At 44.3% G+C, this 22,347-nt stretch overlaps 1 protein-coding gene across 1 annotated transcript; it reads right to left on the minus strand.

Annotated features, from left to right (window-relative positions):
* Positions 1-955: 955 nt before the first annotated feature.
* LOC127652774 (Fc receptor-like protein 5) lies at positions 956-22,210 on the minus strand. The gene is made up of 14 exons (XM_052139144.1): positions 22,102-22,210; positions 21,109-21,384; positions 20,644-20,916; positions 20,241-20,534; positions 19,780-20,064; positions 18,926-19,174; positions 18,702-18,821; positions 18,435-18,536; positions 17,789-17,890; positions 17,015-17,101; positions 11,594-11,671; positions 1,603-1,668; positions 1,265-1,521; positions 956-1,174 (listed from the first exon to the last, which is right to left on the minus strand). The coding sequence occupies exons 1-13, from the start codon at positions 22,181-22,183 to the stop codon at positions 1,322-1,324; spliced, it is 2,214 nt and encodes a 737-aa protein (XP_051995104.1). The 5' UTR covers positions 22,184-22,210; the 3' UTR covers positions 956-1,174; positions 1,265-1,321.
* Between the last annotated feature and the right edge of the window lie 137 nt (positions 22,211-22,347).

The following is a 22,347-nucleotide window of genomic DNA, read 5'->3' on the forward strand; positions in this document are numbered from 1 at the left end:
TTGCAGTGCCTAATTTATGGGTAAAGTGTTAATCTGTGATCGCTAAAGTGATCTTAATCTATGCGGCGTGATCGATTGTTTTTGTCTTCCACCAAAGTTTCCGGGGAAATCGCGGTCTTTTCCTCATAACACTAAAGTTTTCAGTGAGGAAACCTGACTCTATCACTCTCGTGATTATTTCTCCCCTTTTTCAGGGGTGTAACACGAGCACCACCAATCTGAACTGTATCAACAATCAGTTCAACCTCATCATTATCAACTTCATGCATTTTTATCATTGCTTCTAATCGTTCACAAAGATTAGGTTGTGAGACCCCCAGTTCGTCATTATATTTCTGGATCATAACTTTTAATCTTTTGCATACATTAGAGAGCGAGGGGTTTGATATTTGTATCTCTGCATCGGTTAGATCCTGCAATGCCGAACTGTGTGACGATAGTTCTAGCGATTTATTTGACCTTTCACTGTTTTTGTCATTATCAGTATAATTTACACATCTTCTTTGCGTTTGAATAATAGACTCTAATCTAGCATTTAAATCCAAATAGGCGGGTCCGAAAACATCTACCTGATTATGGTTTGTAGCTGTTCAATATTTGACAAATGATCGTATCTAATTCTTGCAGAAGGATTTTGTTCAAAGTCTGGTTGACAATCATGCAATTCATCGTCTGAATGCATCCTTTTACTCGTCATATTGAAATCTTTTTTCAATTCAGTTTTATTCTCCACTGATTATACACCAGCTACACAAATCAACTTTATGAAAAAACAACTTTATGAAAAAACAATCACATATCAAACTAAATAAACAAAACAACAACCCCCCCATGACAGCTAATAGAAATCGATTCTGTTCACGTAATTCCATCAGCAAATCATGGGAAATGTTCTGTTGGTTTGAGGGTAGAATTTCATCCGCATTCAGCACCGTCTCTTCCACGCAACCCTCGTTCTCCGTACAATCCAATATTGTGTCAATATCCGAAATCACATCCCGTTCAACGTTTAACAAATCTTCCTCATCTGACTCCGTGCCGGTTGATGATACGGCATTGTCGGTGTTGTCTGGAATGAGGGGCTGGCTGAAGGTGTCCCAATCCCTCAGGAAATCCTCATTATCGAAGATAGCGGTGGGATTTTCGTCAATCTGCAAAGTGTTAGAGTACAAATCTATATAAAGAATGAGAATAGAACATGTGTATTAGCAAGAGGATTACCATTTTTTTTTATTTTTTAACAATGTTAGTGTTTCATACGCACCAACTGACTCGTTTAACGCTGATAGTGTTTCATCGACTCTCCGTTCTCCTGATAGATTCACAATTTGTTTTTCACCAAAACAGTTTCTCCTAGCGCGTCCATCTGGGGATGCGATATGTAATCAGGGGCTTCGTAAAATCCTATATGACTAACAGGATTGTTGCGTCTCCGTGAACCGAGCGACAGTGAGCCCTTTCGTTTTGGCGTGGCAAACCCCGGTTGTGACACAAGAGAAGCCACATCGAAGTTTGAAATATCTGCAAACACAGAAAATACAAATTTTGTTTTGTTTATAAATATTGCATAATCGAAATAGAACACAAATAATGTATACATACCTTGCAGTACACCTCTGTTGACAGATTTGCTCTGACCCGTTGTTTTATTAATTAATGGTTCAGTCACTGAAAATAAAAAGAATATAGACACATAATATATAAACACTTCTAATATATAAATACATGAAAAAAAATCTTTACATAAACTTACACAGTTGATCAATGCGATCCAAGTTTTCATATTCATCGATATGTCCTGAATTGCACACACATTTTTTAATTTATTTAAACCCTGTTAACATCAATTTAAAAACTGTAAAGTTCAAATATTTTTAAAAATCATCATACAAGCGACACATACTTTTGAAAATAAAGGCCATTTTTAAGAGTAATATCACTTGTTAAATACCGCTGCTCTGATACCGGTCACCAGTCGAATCGAATCAAATGAATGGTGCGTAGAAGCATTCGACAGACTGTTTTTAGATAGGCGGAGCTGCTCTGGGTGATCCAACCCCATCCGACCGGCGGCTTATTGTCTATGTGTCGTGAAGTCCCCCACCGAGGTCTCACGAACACCCACCGAACGGCTTTTTATTGTCTAGATTATAAAACAGCCTACGTATCGCGACCCCCCTCTCACGATTCACCCCCAGGGATATCACGAAAACCCTGTGACAGTTTCAACATATTTTATGCATGTCTCTTTGATATAATTCTCAACAGAAAACCTCTTCTCTTAGACTAGCCACATATTTGGTCACACACAAAAATACACTCGACATTCTGTTTAAATGGCTTGGGTTTTCAATCTGAAAAAGCATGTGTAATGTACATAGTTTTTACTATGGCTTAAAATAAAAACATTTTTAGATTGCCCACCGATTAATACACGTGTATAAACATTGTAAAACATTTGTAGGAAATGATTATTACTAATAACTGTTTAACCACTTACAGAAATAAAAGAACACATGGTTTGTAACTGTTTTATAATTATAATATTATTGAATGTATTAGATTATTTTTAGTAGATGTGTGTGTGAAGAAACACACACACACACACACACACACACATGTTGTGTTTCCATGTTTTATGGGGACTTTCCATAGACATAATGGTTTTTATACTGTACAAACTTTATATTCTATCCCCTAAACCTAACCCTACCCCTAAACCTAACCCTCACAGAAAACTTTCTGCATTTTTACATTTTCAAAAAACATAATTTAGTATGATTTATAAGCTGTTTTCCTCATGGGGACCGACAAAATGTCCCCACAAAGTGATAAATACACGCTCACACACACACACACACACACACACACACACACACACACACACACACACACACACACACACACACACACACACACACACATGCTTCCTAAGAGACTTGATGTTTTGTGAATACACTCCACCCACCGGCTGGAAATGGCCATCTTTCTTAAACCATTATCGTTTTGGATGCACTCGTGAAAGGACGTTGGCCAGAAAAATTTAAGTATACTATTTCAATTAAAAAATGTTGTAGTTTTTATAATTTTAGAGTGACTTTGTTGTGCTTGACAATTAAGATTCAGCTTTATTGTGCAGAGCACGCTTACAGAGTCAATGAAAAGGCATTGTTTTCGCATATTCCAAATAAGTTGGTGTCAGAGCGCAGGTCTGTCATGAAACAGCTTCCCATACCGGGTGTCGGACCCAGACCGCCTGGGTGAAAGCCAGGAATCCTAACCGCTAGACCATATGGGAATCTAACACGCGAGACAACACTTTTGTCTCTGTTAACCATTTATTCATTGTTTTAAGGTGAACATCTGAATGAGTTTTGATTCAACCAATAGCACCTGTTTTTAAGACATTGTGCATCGTTTTGTTAAAGACATTTTGTTAGAGTCACAGCTACAAAAATGAGATATTGTGTTTAGTAAAAACAACCTGTTTGTTAAACTAATGCCATACATTAAGTAAATTGTTAAACACATTTATGTAATTTTTTTTTAATAATTTTAGAGTGACTTTGTTGTGCTTGACAACTTGATACATTTTGTTTAAAAAACACATTTTCTCCTCTGTTAAAAGTTGAAAATAACACTTTTGTCTTTGTTAAACGTTTATTCATTATTTTAAAAGTGAACGTCTGTCTTTGAGTTTTTGGAATATCAGCTGTTTTAGAAACACATTTTCACCACTTTGTTAAAAATAAAAAAAAGTCTCATACCATGTTTTGTCACCCAAGCATTGCACCCCATTAAAGACACATCATTTAAACACATTTTAAACGTAATGCCACTTTTTATGTCTTACAATAATAATAAAAACAAAATGATTCCCCCACACATTACTTTATCATGTGTTTGAAAAACATATCAATGATTACATCAATGAATTATTTAATCAATTACTATTTTTAGTCTGGTACCATACATTAATTTATCATCTCAGTTTTTCCATAAAACATTGTACATCATTAAAGATTCATCATTTGTCTACTCTTTTAAATACACTGATGGGGAGGGATATCAGAATTGCTGATCAAAAAAAACGTCATACCACATCCTACACATCTGCCGGAGGGAGGGGAGGGAGGGGAGGGGCCCCAGAAGCAAAGGTCAAAGGTGCACCAATTATGTCATCAATCATAACCCATCAATCATTTTTGTCACAACGTATATAATACATACTACTCATGAGATTGTTCTCCTCTGTGATTGATAAAGAGACAGTGCCAGATCAAGAGAAGCTCACTCGACTGCATCAGTACACTGTCGGCCAAGCTAGAGATGCTATCTCACATTGCTTGTACAACCCCAACTCTAGCCTGGGCTATGCAGAAGCCATGGCTATTCTGAAGAGATGTTTTGGCAATCCATATGCAATATCACAAGCATGGGTTGACAAGGTGCTTAATTACAAAGACATTAAAGACAACAAGCAGTTGCAAAGCTTCGTGGACATTCTGTGCAGCTGCAGTGACACTTTAAAGGCAATGAAGTGAGAGGAAGAGCTGAATGGTGGACGCACTTTGCTACAAATTGTGGAAAAGCAATATCCACAATTAGCAATAAAGTTCTAAATCAAGTACTAAGTCAAGTTTCAGTAAGAAAAGTCAGACTTTCGCAACCGTGTCAGTTACTAAAGAATCTACCATATCGTCCATGCCAAAGATAACCTCAACATTTAAGTGTTCAAAGTGCACTGAAGGACACTTTCTGAACCAGTGTCAATCTTTTAGGGCTCTGTCTGTTCAAGAGCGTTTGACAACTCTGCCTGAACTGTTTCATGAAAGGTCATTGCAGCACAGTCTGTACTCGCAACTGGGTATGCAAGGTGCCTGGATGTGGGAAAAAACACAAAAGTTGGCTGCACTCCGCTATTGTAGCTTTTAATAACGACAACAGCCAATCTAATAACCGATCTATTGGAGATGAGACAGCTGCTGAACTGCCACAAGCCTTTCAAGCACATGCCATCAGAAAGTCCATTGAAGCCAGTCGAAAGAAGATTGTTCTTCCCATCTTGCCAGTAGTGGTTTCAGACAGACACAACCGATTCTCCATGAATGTCTTTCCTGTGCTTGACAGTGGCTCCAATGGGACTTTTGCTTCTAAGAAGCTAGTTCATGCTCTTAAGCTGGAGTAACGCAGAATGAACATTAAACTGAACACCATGGAGACCAAAAATCTCAACGTAGTCACCTTAGCAGTGGATCTACGACGTTGTAAAATGTAAACAATGTAAAATGGATCTTCAATCCACCTGCCGCCTCTCACATGGGTGGTGTTTGGGAGCGACAAATTTGCACCGTTCATTCCATTCTAAACACTGTCCTATCGCAACAGGCACCAGATGATGAGGGTTTGGTAACACTGTTTTGCTGCATTGAATCTATTGTCAATGGTAGACCAATCACTAAACTCTCACCCATCAGATCCTCTACCACTCACATCAAATCATCTGTTGTTTCTCCGTTCCGGTCCAACTTTACCTCCGGGAGCCTTTGTAAAACAAGACCTTTACCGGCGCAGATGGCGCCAGGTGTAATATCTGGCAGATGTCTTCTGCCAATGAGTCGATTGCTCAAGGAGTACTTGCCTACACTGCAACAACGACAGAAATGGCTGCAACAAAAGATAAATCTTCAAGTAGGAGATCTTGTGCTTATTCTGCATGAAAACACACCACGCCATCACTGGCCACTAGGTCTACTTACTCAAGTCTATCCAGGTGCAGACAGACTTGTGCGTACTGTGGAAGTGAAAACAAAGGCAGGGGTCTTCATCTGTCCTGCAGGAAAAATCTGCCTTCTGGAAGCCAGTCTCATCAGTTGCATTAGTTTAATTGAGCTTTCCTAAGAGACATCACCCTTCCTTTGTTTGAATGACCTGTTTTTGGGTCATTGGGGCTGGGATGTTGGGTGCTGCCCCTTTAAGAACGTTGATTTTGTGGGCGCATATGATCCCCCATGAAAAGGCACAAAAAAAAAAAAAAACTGCGGAAGAAACCCATGTTGTTCTTGTGTTGCTTGCTGAAATTCTGTAACAATACCAGATGAAACTATAATTTAAAACTATCTATTCCCAGCATGGTGAGTAATAGTTTTGTTGTTATAAGTATATTGATGGTTCTTGATGTATTGATATATAGATCGCTATTTGCGATTAGCGCCTTAATTAACAGAAACACCTAATGTTATTTACTTGGGTTTTGATTAGGGATGTCCCGATCAGGTTTTTTTGCCCTCGAGTCCGAGTCCGAGTCATTTGATTTTGAGTATCTACCGATACCGAGTCCCGATCCGATACTTCTATAATACATAAAAAAAAGAATAAAGAAGAGCGAAAAAACAGATCCAGGATGTTCTTTATTTTTTATTGAATTCACCTTATTTTAACATTCAAGAACTCTGTTAACAAACAGAGCACTTCTGTGAGATAGCTTGAACAATCAAGTAATAAATAACATAAATTCTTCACTTTTGGACTTTAGTGCAACAGTAAATATAAAAAAGTCTAACATAAAAACAAATAGCACCTCAACTTAAAATACCTGGCAGGCATGTAAACAAATAAAAAAATAAAAGTGCCACAGTGTTTGCAAACCAGTAATGTGCTTTTAGGAACTCCTAACTCTTAATGTCATCACAGTAGTAAGTTTCACAGAAGGAAATGTATGTTTTTCTTAATGAAAACTAACATCTCTACATTGTCAGGTTTGAGCCTGTTTCTGTTCTCATCAAGGACTTTTGCAACGGCACTAAAAAGTCTCTCACTGTCCACAGAGCTGCAGGGGGCACTGAGATACTGGGTTGCAACAGCAGCCAAAGAGGGAAACTGATTAGCATGTTCTTTCCAGTACTGAAGTGGGTCGATTTTCTTAGGGGTGTTTTTTTCTGAGAGGTAGGTCTGCACTTGAGTTTCTGCTGATGTGGTACTCACGGACCGTCCCTGTGACTGCCACAGTTTGCTATGGCAATGTTGTTGTCATCAACTTTATAATATCTCCAGACCACAGACATACTCGCGCTTCCCGCTTCAAGCTGCTTCTGTATTCTACTTCGCCTGCATTTAACCAATAGCGTCTCTGAAACTAAGTGATGTCATTCCGCATGCGTTGCTGTTTCTGTGTGGAGTCAAAAGGGTCTAACTCTGCCACTGCATAACTATAGACGTGTTAAAAAATAACGAGAATATATATACAAATATATCCGAGTCCTGATCGGGAGGTAACGTCCGATTCCGATCGAGTCTGAAACCACGTGATCTTGCCCGATTTCCGATCACATGATCGGATCTGGACATCCCTAGTTTTGATGTTTGTGTAGACATCTACTGTTCCCGTCTGTCACTCACTCGATGTTGTGTCGATGAGTTGACACTAGGGGTCGCTCCTGCGGCCCTGATTTTGAGAAAAGGCCAATGAGAATTGGCGTGTGGAATTTGCATGCCACTCCCCCGGACATATGGGTATAAAAGGAGTGACACTGCAAATACACATCAGATATCTTCTTCGGAGCCGAGAGAGCAGTCACAGAGCTGAATTCCTCTGCTGTTCATTCATCTCTACAAGCTGTTGGTTTTACGGCGTTTTCCAACGGTCAATCCCTCACATACAACGTTGTGCTGAGTACACACCACATGGCCATGCTTGCCCGGGCAGCTGCGAGTGTCGGGCTGGAGTTGAACCCTCCGCCTCCCCCCGAAACCTCGTGGCTCGACAATTGGTTCCTGGAGCCAGAGCGCCGCTTACGGCCACGCTCCGCCCCTGTTCCTTTCTTCCCGGAGGTGCATGAGGAGCTTACGCGCTCATGGCAGGCACCTTTTACTGCCCGCACGCGAGCGGTAAGCTCCTCCGCTCTCACTACCCTCGACGGCGGGGTGGCAAGGGGCTACACGGCGATTCCCCAGGTGGATCAAGTGGTCGCAGTGCACTTATGCCCACAAAACGCCTCCACCTGGCGGAACAGCCCGAGGCTTCCGTCCAGGGCCTGTAGGCTGACGTAGTCTCTGATGGCTAAAGCCTACAGCGCCGCTGGGCACGCCGCCTCCACCTTGCATGCCATGGCACTCCTGCAGGTGCACCAAGCCAAGGCACTTAGAGAACTACACAAGGGTAGTCCTGACCCAGGTCTAATGCAGGAGCTGCGTTTGGCGACCGACTTCACCCTCCGGGCAACAAAGGTCACAGCGTGGGCTCTCGGGCAGGCGATGTCCACCTTGGTGGTCCAGGAGCGCCACCTCTGGCTCAACCTGGGCGAGTCACGAGAGGCTGACAAGGTACGTTTCCTTGACGCCCCCATCTCCCAGGTTGGGCTGTTTGGCGACACCGTTGGAGACTTCGCCCAGCAGTTCTCAACGGTGAGGAGGCAGACGGAGGCTATACAGCACATCCTGCCCAGGCGGAGCTACAGACCCCGCACCCCGTCTGCTCATCGCCCAGCACGTCTCCCTGCGGTACCAACATCAGCCCCGCCACAGCCCGCCCCTCAGGGCCGGCCCCGTACTTCCGGTCTCCGTCGTGATAAGGCTCTCTGGTCTTATCACGACAGCTGGCCACCGGTTCTCTTTGGCAGGTACAGCGCCCTGAAACCGGATCTTCCGCTTCCACGCACCCAGCCGTGGCACAACCCCGCCCCCAGGCCGATGGTCTCCGCGGGTCACAAGGATGAAATTCTTCCTCCCCCCTCCCAGGCTGTTCCGGGAGCAGTCAGAAGGAGCCAGGTAAGTGCTTCGATGTCCCTAGACTCAGCATCCCGGACTCCGCCCCGTCGCGAGGCCCCGTCTGCCGGTACGTCTGACGATATAGTCCTCTCGCTCGGAGCTTGGGGGCGTGGCTCGTGCTCCCCAACCTGTCGTGTTGGTTGATCAGGACTGTCCGACTCGGCTATGCGATTCAGTTCGCGATTCAGTTCAGGTTCAACAGCGTCCGCCCCACCACGGTGAGAGGCGAGAACGCCGCTGCCTTGCGTGCAGAAATTGCCTCCCTCCTACAGAAGGGCGCGATAGAGCCTGTCCCTCCAGCCGAGATGAAGAAGGGGTTTTACAGCCCCTACGGCGGGTTGTGGCCAATCCTCGACCTTCAAGTTCTGAACCGGGCTCTGCACAGACTCCCATTCAAGATGCTCATGCAGGGACCCATTCTAGTGAGCGTCCGGCATCTGGAAAGTTTTGCGGCGGTAGACCTGAAGGACGCGTACTTTCATGTCTCGATCCTTCCTCGACACAGACCCTTTCTCCAGTTTGCCTTCAAGGGTCAGGCATATCAGTACAAAGTCCTCCCCTTCGGCCTGTCCCTGTCCCCTCACGCCTTCACGAAGGTCGCAGAGGCAGCCATTGCCCCACTGAGGGAAGCGGGCGTCCGCATCCTCAACTATCTCGACGACTGGCTAATCTTAGCTCACTCACGAGACATGTTGTGTGCTCACAGGGACCTGGTGTTCAGGCACCTCAGCCGCTTGGGGCTTCAGGTCAACTGGGAAAAGAGCAAGCTTGTTCCGGTTCAGAGCATCTCTTTTCTTGGTATGGAGTTGGACTCGGTCTCAATGTTGGCGCATCTCACCAGTGAGCATGCACAGTCAGTGCTGAGCTGTCTGCATACGTTCAGACGGAACACGTTGGTCCCACTGAAATCCTTTCAGAGGCTCCTGGGGCATATGGCATCCTCAGCCACGGTTACACCGCTTGGGTTGATGCACTCCAGCACTGGCTGCACACCAGAGTCGAGAGACGAGCATGGCGCAGACGTGTTGCCGCTCTCTCAGCCCCTGGTCAGACCTAGTGTTCTTATGGGCAGGAATTCCCCTAGGCCAGGTCTCCAGGCATGTCGTGGTCACGATAGATGCCTCCCCACGGGGCTGGGGCGCCGTATGCAGCAGGCACTCAGTCGCCGGTCCTTGGACTGCGTTGGCACATCAACTGCCTCGAGTTGCTGGCAGTACTACTTGCTTTTGCTGCTGATCCGGGGCAAGCATGTGTTGTTCCGGACGGACACCACAGCCGTGGCGGCGTATATCAACCGCCAAGGCGGTCTACGCTCTCGCCGCTTGTCACAACTCGCCCGCCGTCTCCTCCTTTGGAGTCAGCACCGACTCAAGTCGCTGCGGGCCACTCACATCCCAGGCTACCTCAACAGCACAGCGGACGCGCTGTCGCGGCAGGTTACATCCAAGGGAGAGTGGAGGCTCCACCCCCAGGTGGTTCAGCTGATCTGGAGTCGATTCGGCCAAGCACAGGTAGACCTGTTCGCTTCCCTGGAATCCTCCCATTGCCCACTTTGGTACTCTCTGACTGAGGCCCCCCTCGGCACAGATGCCCTGGCACACAGCTGTTTCCCCCAGTGAGCCTACTTGCACAGACGTTGTGCAAAGTCAGGGAGGACAGGAAGCAGGTCCTCTTAGTGGCCCCTTATTGGCCCTCACGGATTTGGTTCTCGGACCTCACGCTCCTCTGAGGAAGGACCTTCTTTCTCAGGGTCAGGGCACCATCTGGCACCCGCGACCAGACCTCTGGAATCTCCATGTCTGGCCCTTGGACGGGACGTGGTAGACTACCACCTGCGGTCATTAGTTACATATTTAATCTAATTGATTACTCTCTGGCTAATTCTTTGTGTTTAAGACATTGAGTTTTGGAAATGTATGTTTTGTTAGTTAATTTGTTTTCTTTGAATCAGTTTTTATATTTTTTAAAGCAATTTTTTTTTGGTTTCTCACAGAGAGAGATATATAAGAGCTGCAGAGTTGCTCAAAAAAGGTTGTTCTTGTGTTTGACCAGGCATTAAATGAAGACACAAGACAACTATTTCTGAGTTTGGACAATTTTTATGGTACATTTATTTGCTTTTTAGAACTTCATATCAAAACACAACATGAGGGGCGAGTAAATGTTGACACAATTTTCCTTTGTTGGGTGAACTATACCTTAAGTATTGCTTCTGAAAAACAGTATCACTTTTTATGTACTCTTTATATTTTACAACCATTTCTGTTATTAAAATATTATGTCTATTTTTTATATGTATATACAAAAAAATAATAAACATGTGTGGCCTTACGAATTTGAAAACGCACAAATTTCTGAAAACATTCATAGAGTCAAAGATTATAATGCAAACTTGTTAAATTGTATATTAACAAGTCTTTGAATCCACTGTATATTCCTACAATTAGAAAAAAATAATAAGCTCAGTTTTATCTACATTAAGAACAAGCTACTTTTTTTAAGCTGGTAAAGTTGTTTATATTACATCAAAAGTGTTTTGTACTATTTATGATTTTTGTAAAGGTCTTGTATATGGAAGATGCAGATAATATCATCAGCATAAACACGGCAAGCTTTCATTTATTTGTCTGTCTGTTGTTGTAAGATTCTTCTTTGATCTTTTATTGAATCTGAGCATAAATCACATCACTTGATCCACAAGAAGCACCTGAAAACATAAAAAATATTCTAAAATGCACATTTAATTTTATTATAAGATTCTCAATGATGCTTTTCACTGGCTCCTTTTCAGCAGATATATTGTTGTATGGTATTAGTTTATTTTTACCTTGATCCTTTTGATCCATTCCCATGTTCAGTTTAGAGTACACAGTGTCTGCACTTGGTGTAGCATCACTGGTATTCCCTAACAAGAGTTCAGAAACTTCATTAGGAAAAACATAACATCACTATTGCTTCTGTATTTATTAAATATTCATTTTTATTTTTACATACCAGCAAATATAATTATAGAACAAAAACAGACAATGATCAATAATAGGAATTAAAATGCAGCATTACTCTGATCATAACATGAAGCAGACAGGTTAAGCTGAGATATATTGTTCCCCATCTGTCGCTCACTTCGACGTTGTGTCGAAGAAGCGACACTAAGGGTCTCTCTTGAGCGCCGAATATGCCTCTGATGCATGAAAAAAGGCCAATGAGAAGTTGGCAGACAGTATTTGCATACCCCGCCCCCGGACATAGGGGTATAAAGGCGATGAAATACTATGAGTTCATTCAGAAATTTTCTTCGGAGCCTTGGTCGTGTCAGCAGTCAGCTGCGAGTACACACCTGTTCCTGTTCCTCTGATGCTTTGCTTGCTGTTGGATCTATGGCGCACATTAGCAGCTTTTCACCTTCTCTGCACGGCAGTGCAGTTTGCCTCTGGGCGCTTTGACAGCGCAAATTTAAAAGAGTTTTAATTCTTAAAAGAGTGATTTTCTCTGTAAAAGAGTATTTTCCTCGAAAAGAGCAATACACAGCGGTGTTGAACGTCCTTTTCAGGACGCGTCTTTATAAAGATGCCATTCCGCCCCTGTGTAGTTCCTGGATGTGGTAGAGTGCTCTCCGCTTCAGACGGCCACAGGCGTTGTCTCGTGTGTCTGGGTTGCAATCACACAGAGGCAGCGTTTGTGGATATCTCATGCTTGACCATGGCAATGTTGCGGTCGCGGCTCCAAACGCCCCCCCCCCCACATCGCTCCTTCTTCCCACGGGATTGAGGACGACTCGGACCACCCGCCCACCAGCACGTTCATTGACTCCCGTCCGTGCTCGAGGCAACAGCGGCTTGTTTCACGGCCAGCCTGCCTATTCTCTAGAGCTAGAAGTGGATGAGCTCGCCGCTGCATCGGAGACAACTACCCTGGGCTGCCAGGCTGAGGCGGACACACAGATGTCCGATATGCTTGCCCGGGCCGCCGCTAGCGTGTGGCTGGACTGGAACCCTCCATCCTCCCCACAGCCATCTCTGATTGGTTCCTGGGAACACCGCGCCACTCACAGCCGCGCACAACCCTGGTCCCATTTTTTCCCAGAAGGGCATGATGAGCTGACGTCTACGTGGAGGATGCCGCTCTCCACTCATCATGCCACCCGCTCATCTGCTCTCGATACCCTCGACGGCAGAGCGGCCCACGGGTACACGGCGATTCCCCAGGTGGATAGGGCTGTTGCGCTCCACCTGTGCCCCGGAAACCCGACCACCTGGCGGGGTCACCCTGTGCTCCCCTCACAGGCCTGTAGGACAACGTCTACACTGACTGCTAAAGCCTACAGTGTCGCCGGACATGCCGCTTCCACCCTGCACGCCATGGCCCTCCTTCAAGTCCACCAGGCCAAGGTGCTTAAAGATCTGCACGAGTGTAGCCCTGATCCCGATGTGCTGCAGGAACTGTGCTCAGCGACCGACCTCACCCTCGGGGCCACGAAGGTCACAGCGCAGACACTGGGGCAGGTGATTGCCACGCTCGTGGTCCAGGAACGTCATCAATGGCTGAACTTGGTCGAGATGCGTGAAACCGACAAGATTCTCTTTCTCAACATCTCTATTTTTCTCTAATAGATTCTCTATTTCCTTTGTCTATGGGTCACCTGGCCCGAAAATGCTGTTTTCATGGCACTCTGCCGCCACACCTCAACAGTCCCGGCATGCTGGACGCGGACCCTCAGCCCTCAGCCCCACGACTGTTCCCCGGCTGGCTGGTTCGTAGGAGTCCAGAGGACACCTCTACCAGCCCTCCTCCTCAGACACGAACCCGCCCCCTGCCGGGTGCGTGGAGCAAGGTAAGTGCTTCGAGTCTTTTTTCAGCACCAGAGCCTCCTGACGGACCATCCGACTTGGTTATGCATTTAAGTTTGCCAGGCCTCCACCCCCCTTCACAAACAGCTTTACCGCAGTACACAGCGAGCATGCCAAATCCCTGTGCGCGGAGATCGCTACCCTTTTACTCAAAGATGCAATAAAGCCTGTCCCTCCAACCGAAATGAAGAAGGGTCTCTACAGCCCTTACTTCATTGTACCCAAGAAAGTGGTGGCTTATGACCGATCTTGGACTAGATAGTTTTCAATCGGTCTTTGCACAAACTCTTGTTCAAAATGCTCACTCAAAAACACATCTTAACTTGCGTCCAGCATCTAGATTGGATCACAGTGGTAGACCTGAAGGACGCGTACTTCCAAGTCTCAATATTGCCTCGACACCGACCCTTCCTTTGGTTTGCGTCGAAGGCCAGGCATATCAGTACAAGGTCTTCCCCTTCGGCATGTCTCTGTCCCCTCGCGTCTTCACCAAAGTCACAGAGGCAGCCCTTGCCCCCTTCCGAGAAGCCGACATCCATATACTCAATTACCTTGATGACTGGCTCATCCTGGCCCACTCCCGAGAGTTATTATGCGCTCACAGAGACTAGGTGCTCAGGCACCTCAGCCGTTTGGGGCTTTAGGTCAACTGGGAAAAGAGCAAGCTCACCCCGGTTCAGAGCATCTCTTTTCTCGGCATGGAGTTAGACTCGGTCTCAATGAGTGTGTGCACAGCGGTTCCTTTAAATCTTTTCCAGAGGCTCCTGGGGCATATGGCATCCTCCACGGCGGTCGCACCGCTGGGGTTGATGTATATGAGACCGCTTCAGCACTGGCTTCAGACTCGAGTCCCAAGACGAGCATGGAACCGCGGGATGCACCGTGTAATAGTCACCCCCGCCGAACACTCAAACCCTGGACAGACCTTTGCTTTCTTCGGGCAGGAATACCCTTGCAGCAGGTGTCCCGACGCATCCTGGTCACGACCGACGCCTACAAATTTGGTTGGGGCGCTATGTGCAATGGGCACGCAGCTGTAGGCCATTGGAAAGGGGCTCCGCTGTGCTGGTATATCAATTGCCTAGAGTTGCTTACTATTTTCTTTGCCCTGCGGATGTTTCTCCCGTTAGTTCGGGACAAACATGTCTTAATCAGGTCAGACAGCACCACCGCGGTAGCGTACATAAATCGCCAAGGTGGCATACGCTCCCGCCACATGTCACGACTCGCCCGTCGTCTCCTCCTTTGGAGCCAGCACCGACTCAGGTCGCTGCGTGCCACTCACATCCCCAGCAACCTCAATGTGGTAGCAGACGTGCTGTCACGACAACGCTTGCCTGGGGGAGAGTGGAGGCTCCACCCCCAGGTGATACAGCTGATTTGGGATCGGTTCGGCAAGGCCCAGGTAGACCTGTTTGCCTCCGAGAGACCTCGCACTGCCCACTCTGGTATGCCCGAACAGAGGCTCCCCTCGGGGCAGACGCACTGGCACACAGCTGGCCCTCGGGGCTGCGCAAGTAAGCATTTCCCACAGTGAGCCTTCTTGCACAGGTGCTGTGCAAGGTCAGGGAGGACGAGGAACAAGTCACCCTAGTGGCTCCTTACCCGGGCCTGGTTCTCGGACCTCGTATTCCTCGCGACAGCCCCTCCCTGACGAATTACCCTGATGAAGGACCTTCTTTCTCAGGGATGGGGCACGCTCTGGCATCCGCGCCCAGACCTCGGGAACCTCGACGTCTGGCCCCTGGACGGGACGCGGAAGATCTAGCTGGTCTACCAAATACCTTCATAGACACGATCAACCATGCCAGGGCCCCTTCTACCAGGCAAATTTACACCCTAAAGTGGCGCCTGTTTGCAAATTGGTGTTCTTCCAGGGCTGAAGACCCACAGAGGTGCGCAGTTAGGTCAGTGCTCTTATTCCTACAGAAGAAGTTGGAAGGGAGGCTGTCCCCTTCCACCTTGAAGGTGCATGTTGCCGCTATCAGAGCTCACCACAACCCAGTAGACGGCAAATCTCTGGGTAAGCATGACTTAGTCATTAGGTTCCTAAGAGGCGCCCGGAGGTTAAATCCTGGGATCTCTCGGTGGTCCTCGCCAGTCTTCAGAGACCCCCCTTCGAGCCACTAAAATCAGCCGGACTCAGCCGGACTCAGCAAACAGAGGCTCTCCCATTGGGTTGTGGACACCATTTCATTGGCCTATCGCACCCAGGCCATGTTCTTGTGTGCTTGTGGGTCTGAGCACACTCAAAAAGGAGTGTTGCGTCCTCGTGGGCACTGGCTAGGGGCGCCTCTCTGGCAGACATATGCAGAGTTGCGGGTTGGGCAACACCCAATACTTTTGCAAAGATTTACAACCTCAGGGTTGAGTCAGTCTCGTCCCGCATTTTCTCAGGTCTGAGCTGGTGGAACTCGGTACATGCTGACGGTCTGACCGAGTGAATCGCTTGCGCCCAGCCCCCTTTCCCTTCGCCGAGGTAAAACAGTGCGCTTTTCACTCCCAGGAGATCCCACTCACTCGGCTCCCTGGATGACTCCTTCCTAGCCCTGTGGGTCCACAATTCAGCAGGGGAATTTGCCGACCCAATCCACTGCGGGTATCTCAAATCTACCCTGCACTGGGAAAGGTGCCCCACAGATCAGGACTGCTCCTGTATGTATTTTCCACGGTACGGTCCCCTTACGAGCGGACCCGCATCTCCCTTAGGCAGTTCCCACTGCCCTCCGGTCGCCGTGTTGTAGCAACTCCCCCCTCCTCAAGGCTGGATCTACCACTGCGCCATTCTTTCCCACATGTGACCGAAGAGGCCCATGTGATGTATTTTGCCACGTTACCTCCCCCTTCCTGGGCAGGTGTGGTCTCCGCAGGGTCTTTTCCCCCTGAAAGAATAGGAAAATGGGTAAGACCCCAATCCCACGATGCGGTAAGGCCCCCAGACCCGGCTAGGCTCGGCCCATCCCAGGTTGGCAAGTGCCGCCTTGTTCCCCTCCTTGTGTAACTTGAAGGAATCCGATGTCTTTTATGGGGCATTGGGGAAAGGTACGTGCTGTCTGACACAGCTGGTCGTCCTGTGTCAGCAGTACACGTAAACGGCTCAGCGCATGGTGTGATTTAAAGTGGACCCCTAGTGTCGCTTCTTAGACACGACGTCGAATTGAGCGACAGACAGGGAACGTCTAGGTTACGTATGTAACCTCCATTCCCTGATGGAGGGAAGGAGATGTTGTGTTCTCCCGGCCACGTCGCTGAGCCGAGCCACTGAGGTGGCCGGACACTACCGGTTCCTCAGAAAAATCCTGAATGAACTCATAGTATTTAATCACCTTTATACCCGTATGTCGCTTCTTCGACTCAACGTCAGGTTACATACATAACCTAGATGTTTTTGCATACAGTACCTTTGTTTCCTTTCTTTTTCTTGAGTTCTTTCTTAGATTTCAGTTCAATCTCAGCATAGGTTATGTCAGTAGGCCCTGTTATTGAATCTACAAAGAAAAAGAAAGAATTTAGTCAGAGTTTTCCCTTTTCTGTTTGGTTTTACCCTTTCAGTCTTTGTACCTTTGATCTCAAATTTATTTTTCTTCCTAATGACCTGTGAATACATGACATCACCTGTCTCTGTCCCAGTGACTCCTAAAAAAATTATATTTTATAACATTTACATTTCTTTATAAAACAGCTGCTTGACTGTCATACAGTTATCTGTACTTGTGTCTGTATTAACTGTTGCATGAGCAGAATCATAAATATGACCAGTGCCTGAAATAAATAAATAAATAGAGTAAGTAACAAAAGACTATTTGTCAAAAAAAAAATCATTTTGACACTGACTTAAAAAAATTAAGCAAGTTAAATATTTCATGTGCTAATAACCTATAAAATAAAGTTACTAAAATATATATTTGTATGTGCATTTTTGATAATAAAATAAAATTAATGATGTACAGCCAAATTACATAACTCTGTAACACAAAAATAATTTATTTGAAAAATAAATGATTTGTAAAGTAAGATCTGTCTTGTTAGCTAAAGATGATGTGTGTAATTTTATTTATATCTCAGATTAATATTTAAAGACATCTATAAGACATTAGTAGATTAATGTCATGTTCAGATTTGTTTCTCACTACACTAGACACTGTAAAAGAACTGTTAAAAGATTTGAGACTGACCACACTGCAGTGGTGTATATCCAGTTTCATTCTGGTTCTGCTCTGATGTCTGACTGATATTCTGCTGTTGATTGACAGAAGAGGGAGACTGAGATCCTCCACCTAGTCAAACACATTATTTACATGAACGTATGAATATACAGTATGCATATATGTTTGAGAATGACAGTGTTCAAATTCAAAAGACTTCAATAAAAACTCCCCACGTTTAGATGCTGCTTGACTGTCATACAGTTATCTTTACTTGTGTCTGTATTAACTGTTGCATGAGCAGAATCATAAATATGACCTGTGCCTGAAATAAATAAATAGAGTAAGTAACAAAAAAACCATTTGTCAAATCTGTATATTTTATGAATAAAAGCTGCAGGGAGATATTATATTAAATTTTTGACACTGATTTAAAAAAAATATTTAATGTGCTAATAACCTATGAAATAAAGTTACTAAAATATATATTTTTATGTGCATTTTTGATAATAAAATAAAACAAATGATGTACAGCCAAAGTACATAAATTTGTAAAAAAAAATATTTTTTTCTTTATAGGAGTGGGACATGATTTTTAAAGTATATATATATGTTCAGATTTGTTTCTCACTACACTAGACACTGTAAAAGAACTGTTAAAAGATTTGAGACTGACCACACTGCAGTGGTGTATATCCAGTTTCATTCTGGTTCTGCTCTGATGTCTGACTGATATTCTGCTGATGATGGACAGAATAGGGAGACTGAGATACTCCACCTAGTCAAACACATTATTTACATGAACGTATGAATATACAGTATGCATACATGTTTGAGAATGACGGTGTTCAAATTCAAAAGACTTCAATAAAAACTCCCCATATTAAGATGCAGATTTGTCATTCATTTGTCACATTGAACTCTAAGGGGACAGAAGATGAACCTTTTTTGTTTTTGTAGCACCACAGCAGGACCAGTAAGAGAATAATCAAAAGCATGACACTCAGTCCGACAGTCACTCCAGTTATCAATCCAGGAGACACAGATCTTGAGACTGGGGAAGCTAAATACATTCATACATTTAAAAATGTTCTGCAAATTATACCGAAACATTACATATTTATTTATTTTTTTCTGTTTGTTTATAGTTCTTCAGTTCAGTTTCACCTCTGATTGAGATCCAGCTCTTGGGTGACTCTCCTCTCTCTGTGTGTTTACAGGAGTAGAAACCCTCATGTGACTTTGAGACAGTAGGGATGATCATCTCTCCTGTAGTCTGATTCTGGAGGAGGGATCCATCTTTATAGAAATCAGCTGTGAGGACTGATGGGTTTTTATATCGATATAAACAGCGTAGAGTCAGAGAATCTCCTTCAGTCACAGGATGAACAGGACTCTCCAGAATCACACGACCATCTACAGAACAGAGGAAATGTGCACTTACTAGAAGTAATAAAATACATCAACTTGATTTGAACATTTTCCAAAGAGGATGTGAGCGGTGCTTGCACATGAAAAACTTCCTGCCACAAATGCTAGAGTGTTGCCAGGACGTTGTTAGTCGGTTGTTATGCGTGGTTGCTATGGTGTTCTGGGTGGCTGCTAGGTGGTTGTTTTTTGGCCCAAGTCAAAAGAGCCCACCTTCAAGTCTCTGTTCTGGTCCCTAGATGAGTTTCCTTCAATAAACATCTTTCATTTCCCATTTTATTGTCTGCTAGACGTGATCATGAGTCTGACCAATTAGCAAAGTAACAGAACGCCTCTCCTCAAGAAGCCGGACACCATGATTCATGTCTGTAGCACCATCAATGCAGAGGATGAGTTACACATCAAAGTTTAATACTTAATTTTAGGGGTTTGTTTAAATGATGAACTCCAAGTAAGAGTAATGATAAAAGTGTCTCCTAATTATTGCAGTTACTGAATTGTATCTTTTGCTTCCTGCACTTATTATATCAACCTGATTTACACATTGATTGTAAACCACCAATAAATCAATAAATACAGAGTTGTAGACTCACTGTGTACTGTGATATTAACAGGATTACTGATCTCTCCAGATTCAGAGTGACACCAGTACACTCCAGTGTCAGATGTGTAGGTGTAACTGATTCTACATGTAGATCCTGTTTGTGATCCCCAGTATATTGATGATGAACAATCTTGCAGATATCCACTGTCTGTGTATCTTCTCACTGTCCATCCAGTAGAGTTACTCTGATCCTCACAGCTCAGAGAGAGAGATTCAGATGTGAAGTGTTGAGTTCTGCTGGGACTGATGATCAGAGAGACTGAAGGAGAGACACCTGAGAAACACATCACAGCTTGAATTTGGAAATGTTTTAAACCACATTTGAGCATGAACGCTCTTTACACACACACACACACACACACACACACACACACACACACACACACACACACACACACATACACACACACACACACACACACACACACACACACAGTGTTTTTAACTCACCAGTGACACATAGTGTCTGTGTGTTGCTGTACTCTGTGTAATACGCTGGTTCTCCTCTCTCTCCTCTGCACTTATAAACTCCTGTGTGATTTACAGCAGCAGAACTGAGAGTGTAGTTTCCTCCAGCTCCTCTGCTGCTGTCTGACAGGACTTTATATTTGCAGTCATTATCATCTCTGTACCAGCTGAAAGTCCATCCTGTAGAGGAGCCGTTAACCTCACAGATCAGAGTCACTGAATCTCCTTCAGTCAGCCACTTCTGTGGAGAAACTCTTAACACTGCTTGAGCTTTATCTAAAATAAAAACATACTGTACTGTATTAATAACATTAAATATTTGCATTAACATTAATGTGAAATTTGCTGTTTATATTTCCTATAATGAATAAACATATAAACTCACCTGACACAGTCAGTGTAACCGCATCACTGATCTCTGAGTTTTGTCCGTCTCTTGTCGTTCCTCTACAGGTGTATTTACCACTGTGTGTGTGTTCAACACAGCTGATTTTATACTCTTGTTTCTTGTATTGACCGACAGTGTTTTTATTCTCTAGAGTCCAGCTGTATGTCCACTCAGTGTCTCCTCCACCCTGTATGTCACATCTGAGAGTGACAGTTTCTCCTCTGAACAGATTATCTTCAGGCTTTACAGTCAAAATAGTTTTAGGTTGATCTGTATAAAGAAAACTTATTATGCTATTTTTGACTCAAACAACATAAAAACTATTGAATCAATAAATGATTAATATTCACACAGTAATCCTCAACAATATTAGTTACATTTTATTGTTTAATCTGAATTTTGTATAAAATTAACTTGTATGGCATCAACTAATGACATCTTAAAATACATTTTCTATCTCACCTGTAACATTTACCCACAGTGCATCACTGAAGTGTGTGTAGTAAACTGGATTTCCTCTTCCAGCTCTACACCAGTACTGACCTCCATCAGACACTGAATCAATGTTCACTGTGTAGGAGTTTGTGTCTGTTGTGCTTTTCTGATGTTTCTGTGTGTGTTGGTACCAGTAAAACTGCCATCCAGTCGACTGATCCATGTGACAGGTCAGAGTCACTGTGTTTCCTGTCAGTGCAGCTCCTTCAGGATTTGATGTGAGTTCAGGTTTTGGTTTCAATCCTGCAGGAGAATAAGAAACATTCATGTGCTGAAGAGTTCACTAGAGAAACGATTACAGGAGGTTATTAAACTCATCACTGTGACCTGTTTACATTGAATCAGAACTCTGTAAAGGAAATGTTAATACAAGTGACCTTTTACATAATGATTATGATAATCACAAATAAATTGGTTGATTTTGTCTTCATTTCCTATTTTGCAGATTTGAGAGACACTAGTGAGAGTAAGAAATGTATAGAGTGATCTTGATGGTCTTTCATCTCTCTCTCCTCTACACCAGTACAGATCCTGATCAGATTCAGCAGCTCCTCTGATAGTGAGAGTGTCTCTGTTTACAGTGTAACGCTCAGACTCAGACACTGCAGTGCTGTTTTTATACCACTGATATCTCCAGTTACTGTAATGAGACTCTCTCTCACACTTCAGAGTCACTGTCTCTCCAGTACACAATCATAAACCTGACCTCTCGTAATGCTCTTAGAAAAATATTCTGTCATCATGTATTGAATATTTCTGCACATTGCTGATGTAAATGAGGATGAACACAGATGAAGTCACTCACCCAATACTGTTAGTGTAACTTCATCACTGCTGTGTGAGTATCGTGATCCTCCAGTCTCTTTTATATTACATCTGTATTTACCTGCATTAGACTCAGTTACAGAATTGATTGTGTATTCCTGTAGTTTATATTTAATGTCAGAATCATCTTTATACCAGCTGTACTGCCAGCTCGTGTCTCCTCCCTCCTGTATGTCACATCTGAGAGTGACTGTCTCTCCTCTGAACACACGTTCATCAGGATGTACGATCACTTTGACTTTTGGTCTTTCTGTTCAAAGACGATTCACAGTGAAATTTATGTCAAATAATTTGCTGTATTTACTAGAACACAGTTACTTCATTGTAAACTACTGTATATTGTGTTCTCAGAACAGTACATAATGTAAGGAAAAATACTTA

The sequence above is a fragment of the Xyrauchen texanus genome, chromosome 12 (genome assembly GCF_025860055.1).
Source record: "Xyrauchen texanus isolate HMW12.3.18 chromosome 12, RBS_HiC_50CHRs, whole genome shotgun sequence".
Lineage (NCBI taxonomy): Eukaryota > Metazoa > Chordata > Actinopteri > Cypriniformes > Catostomidae > Xyrauchen > Xyrauchen texanus.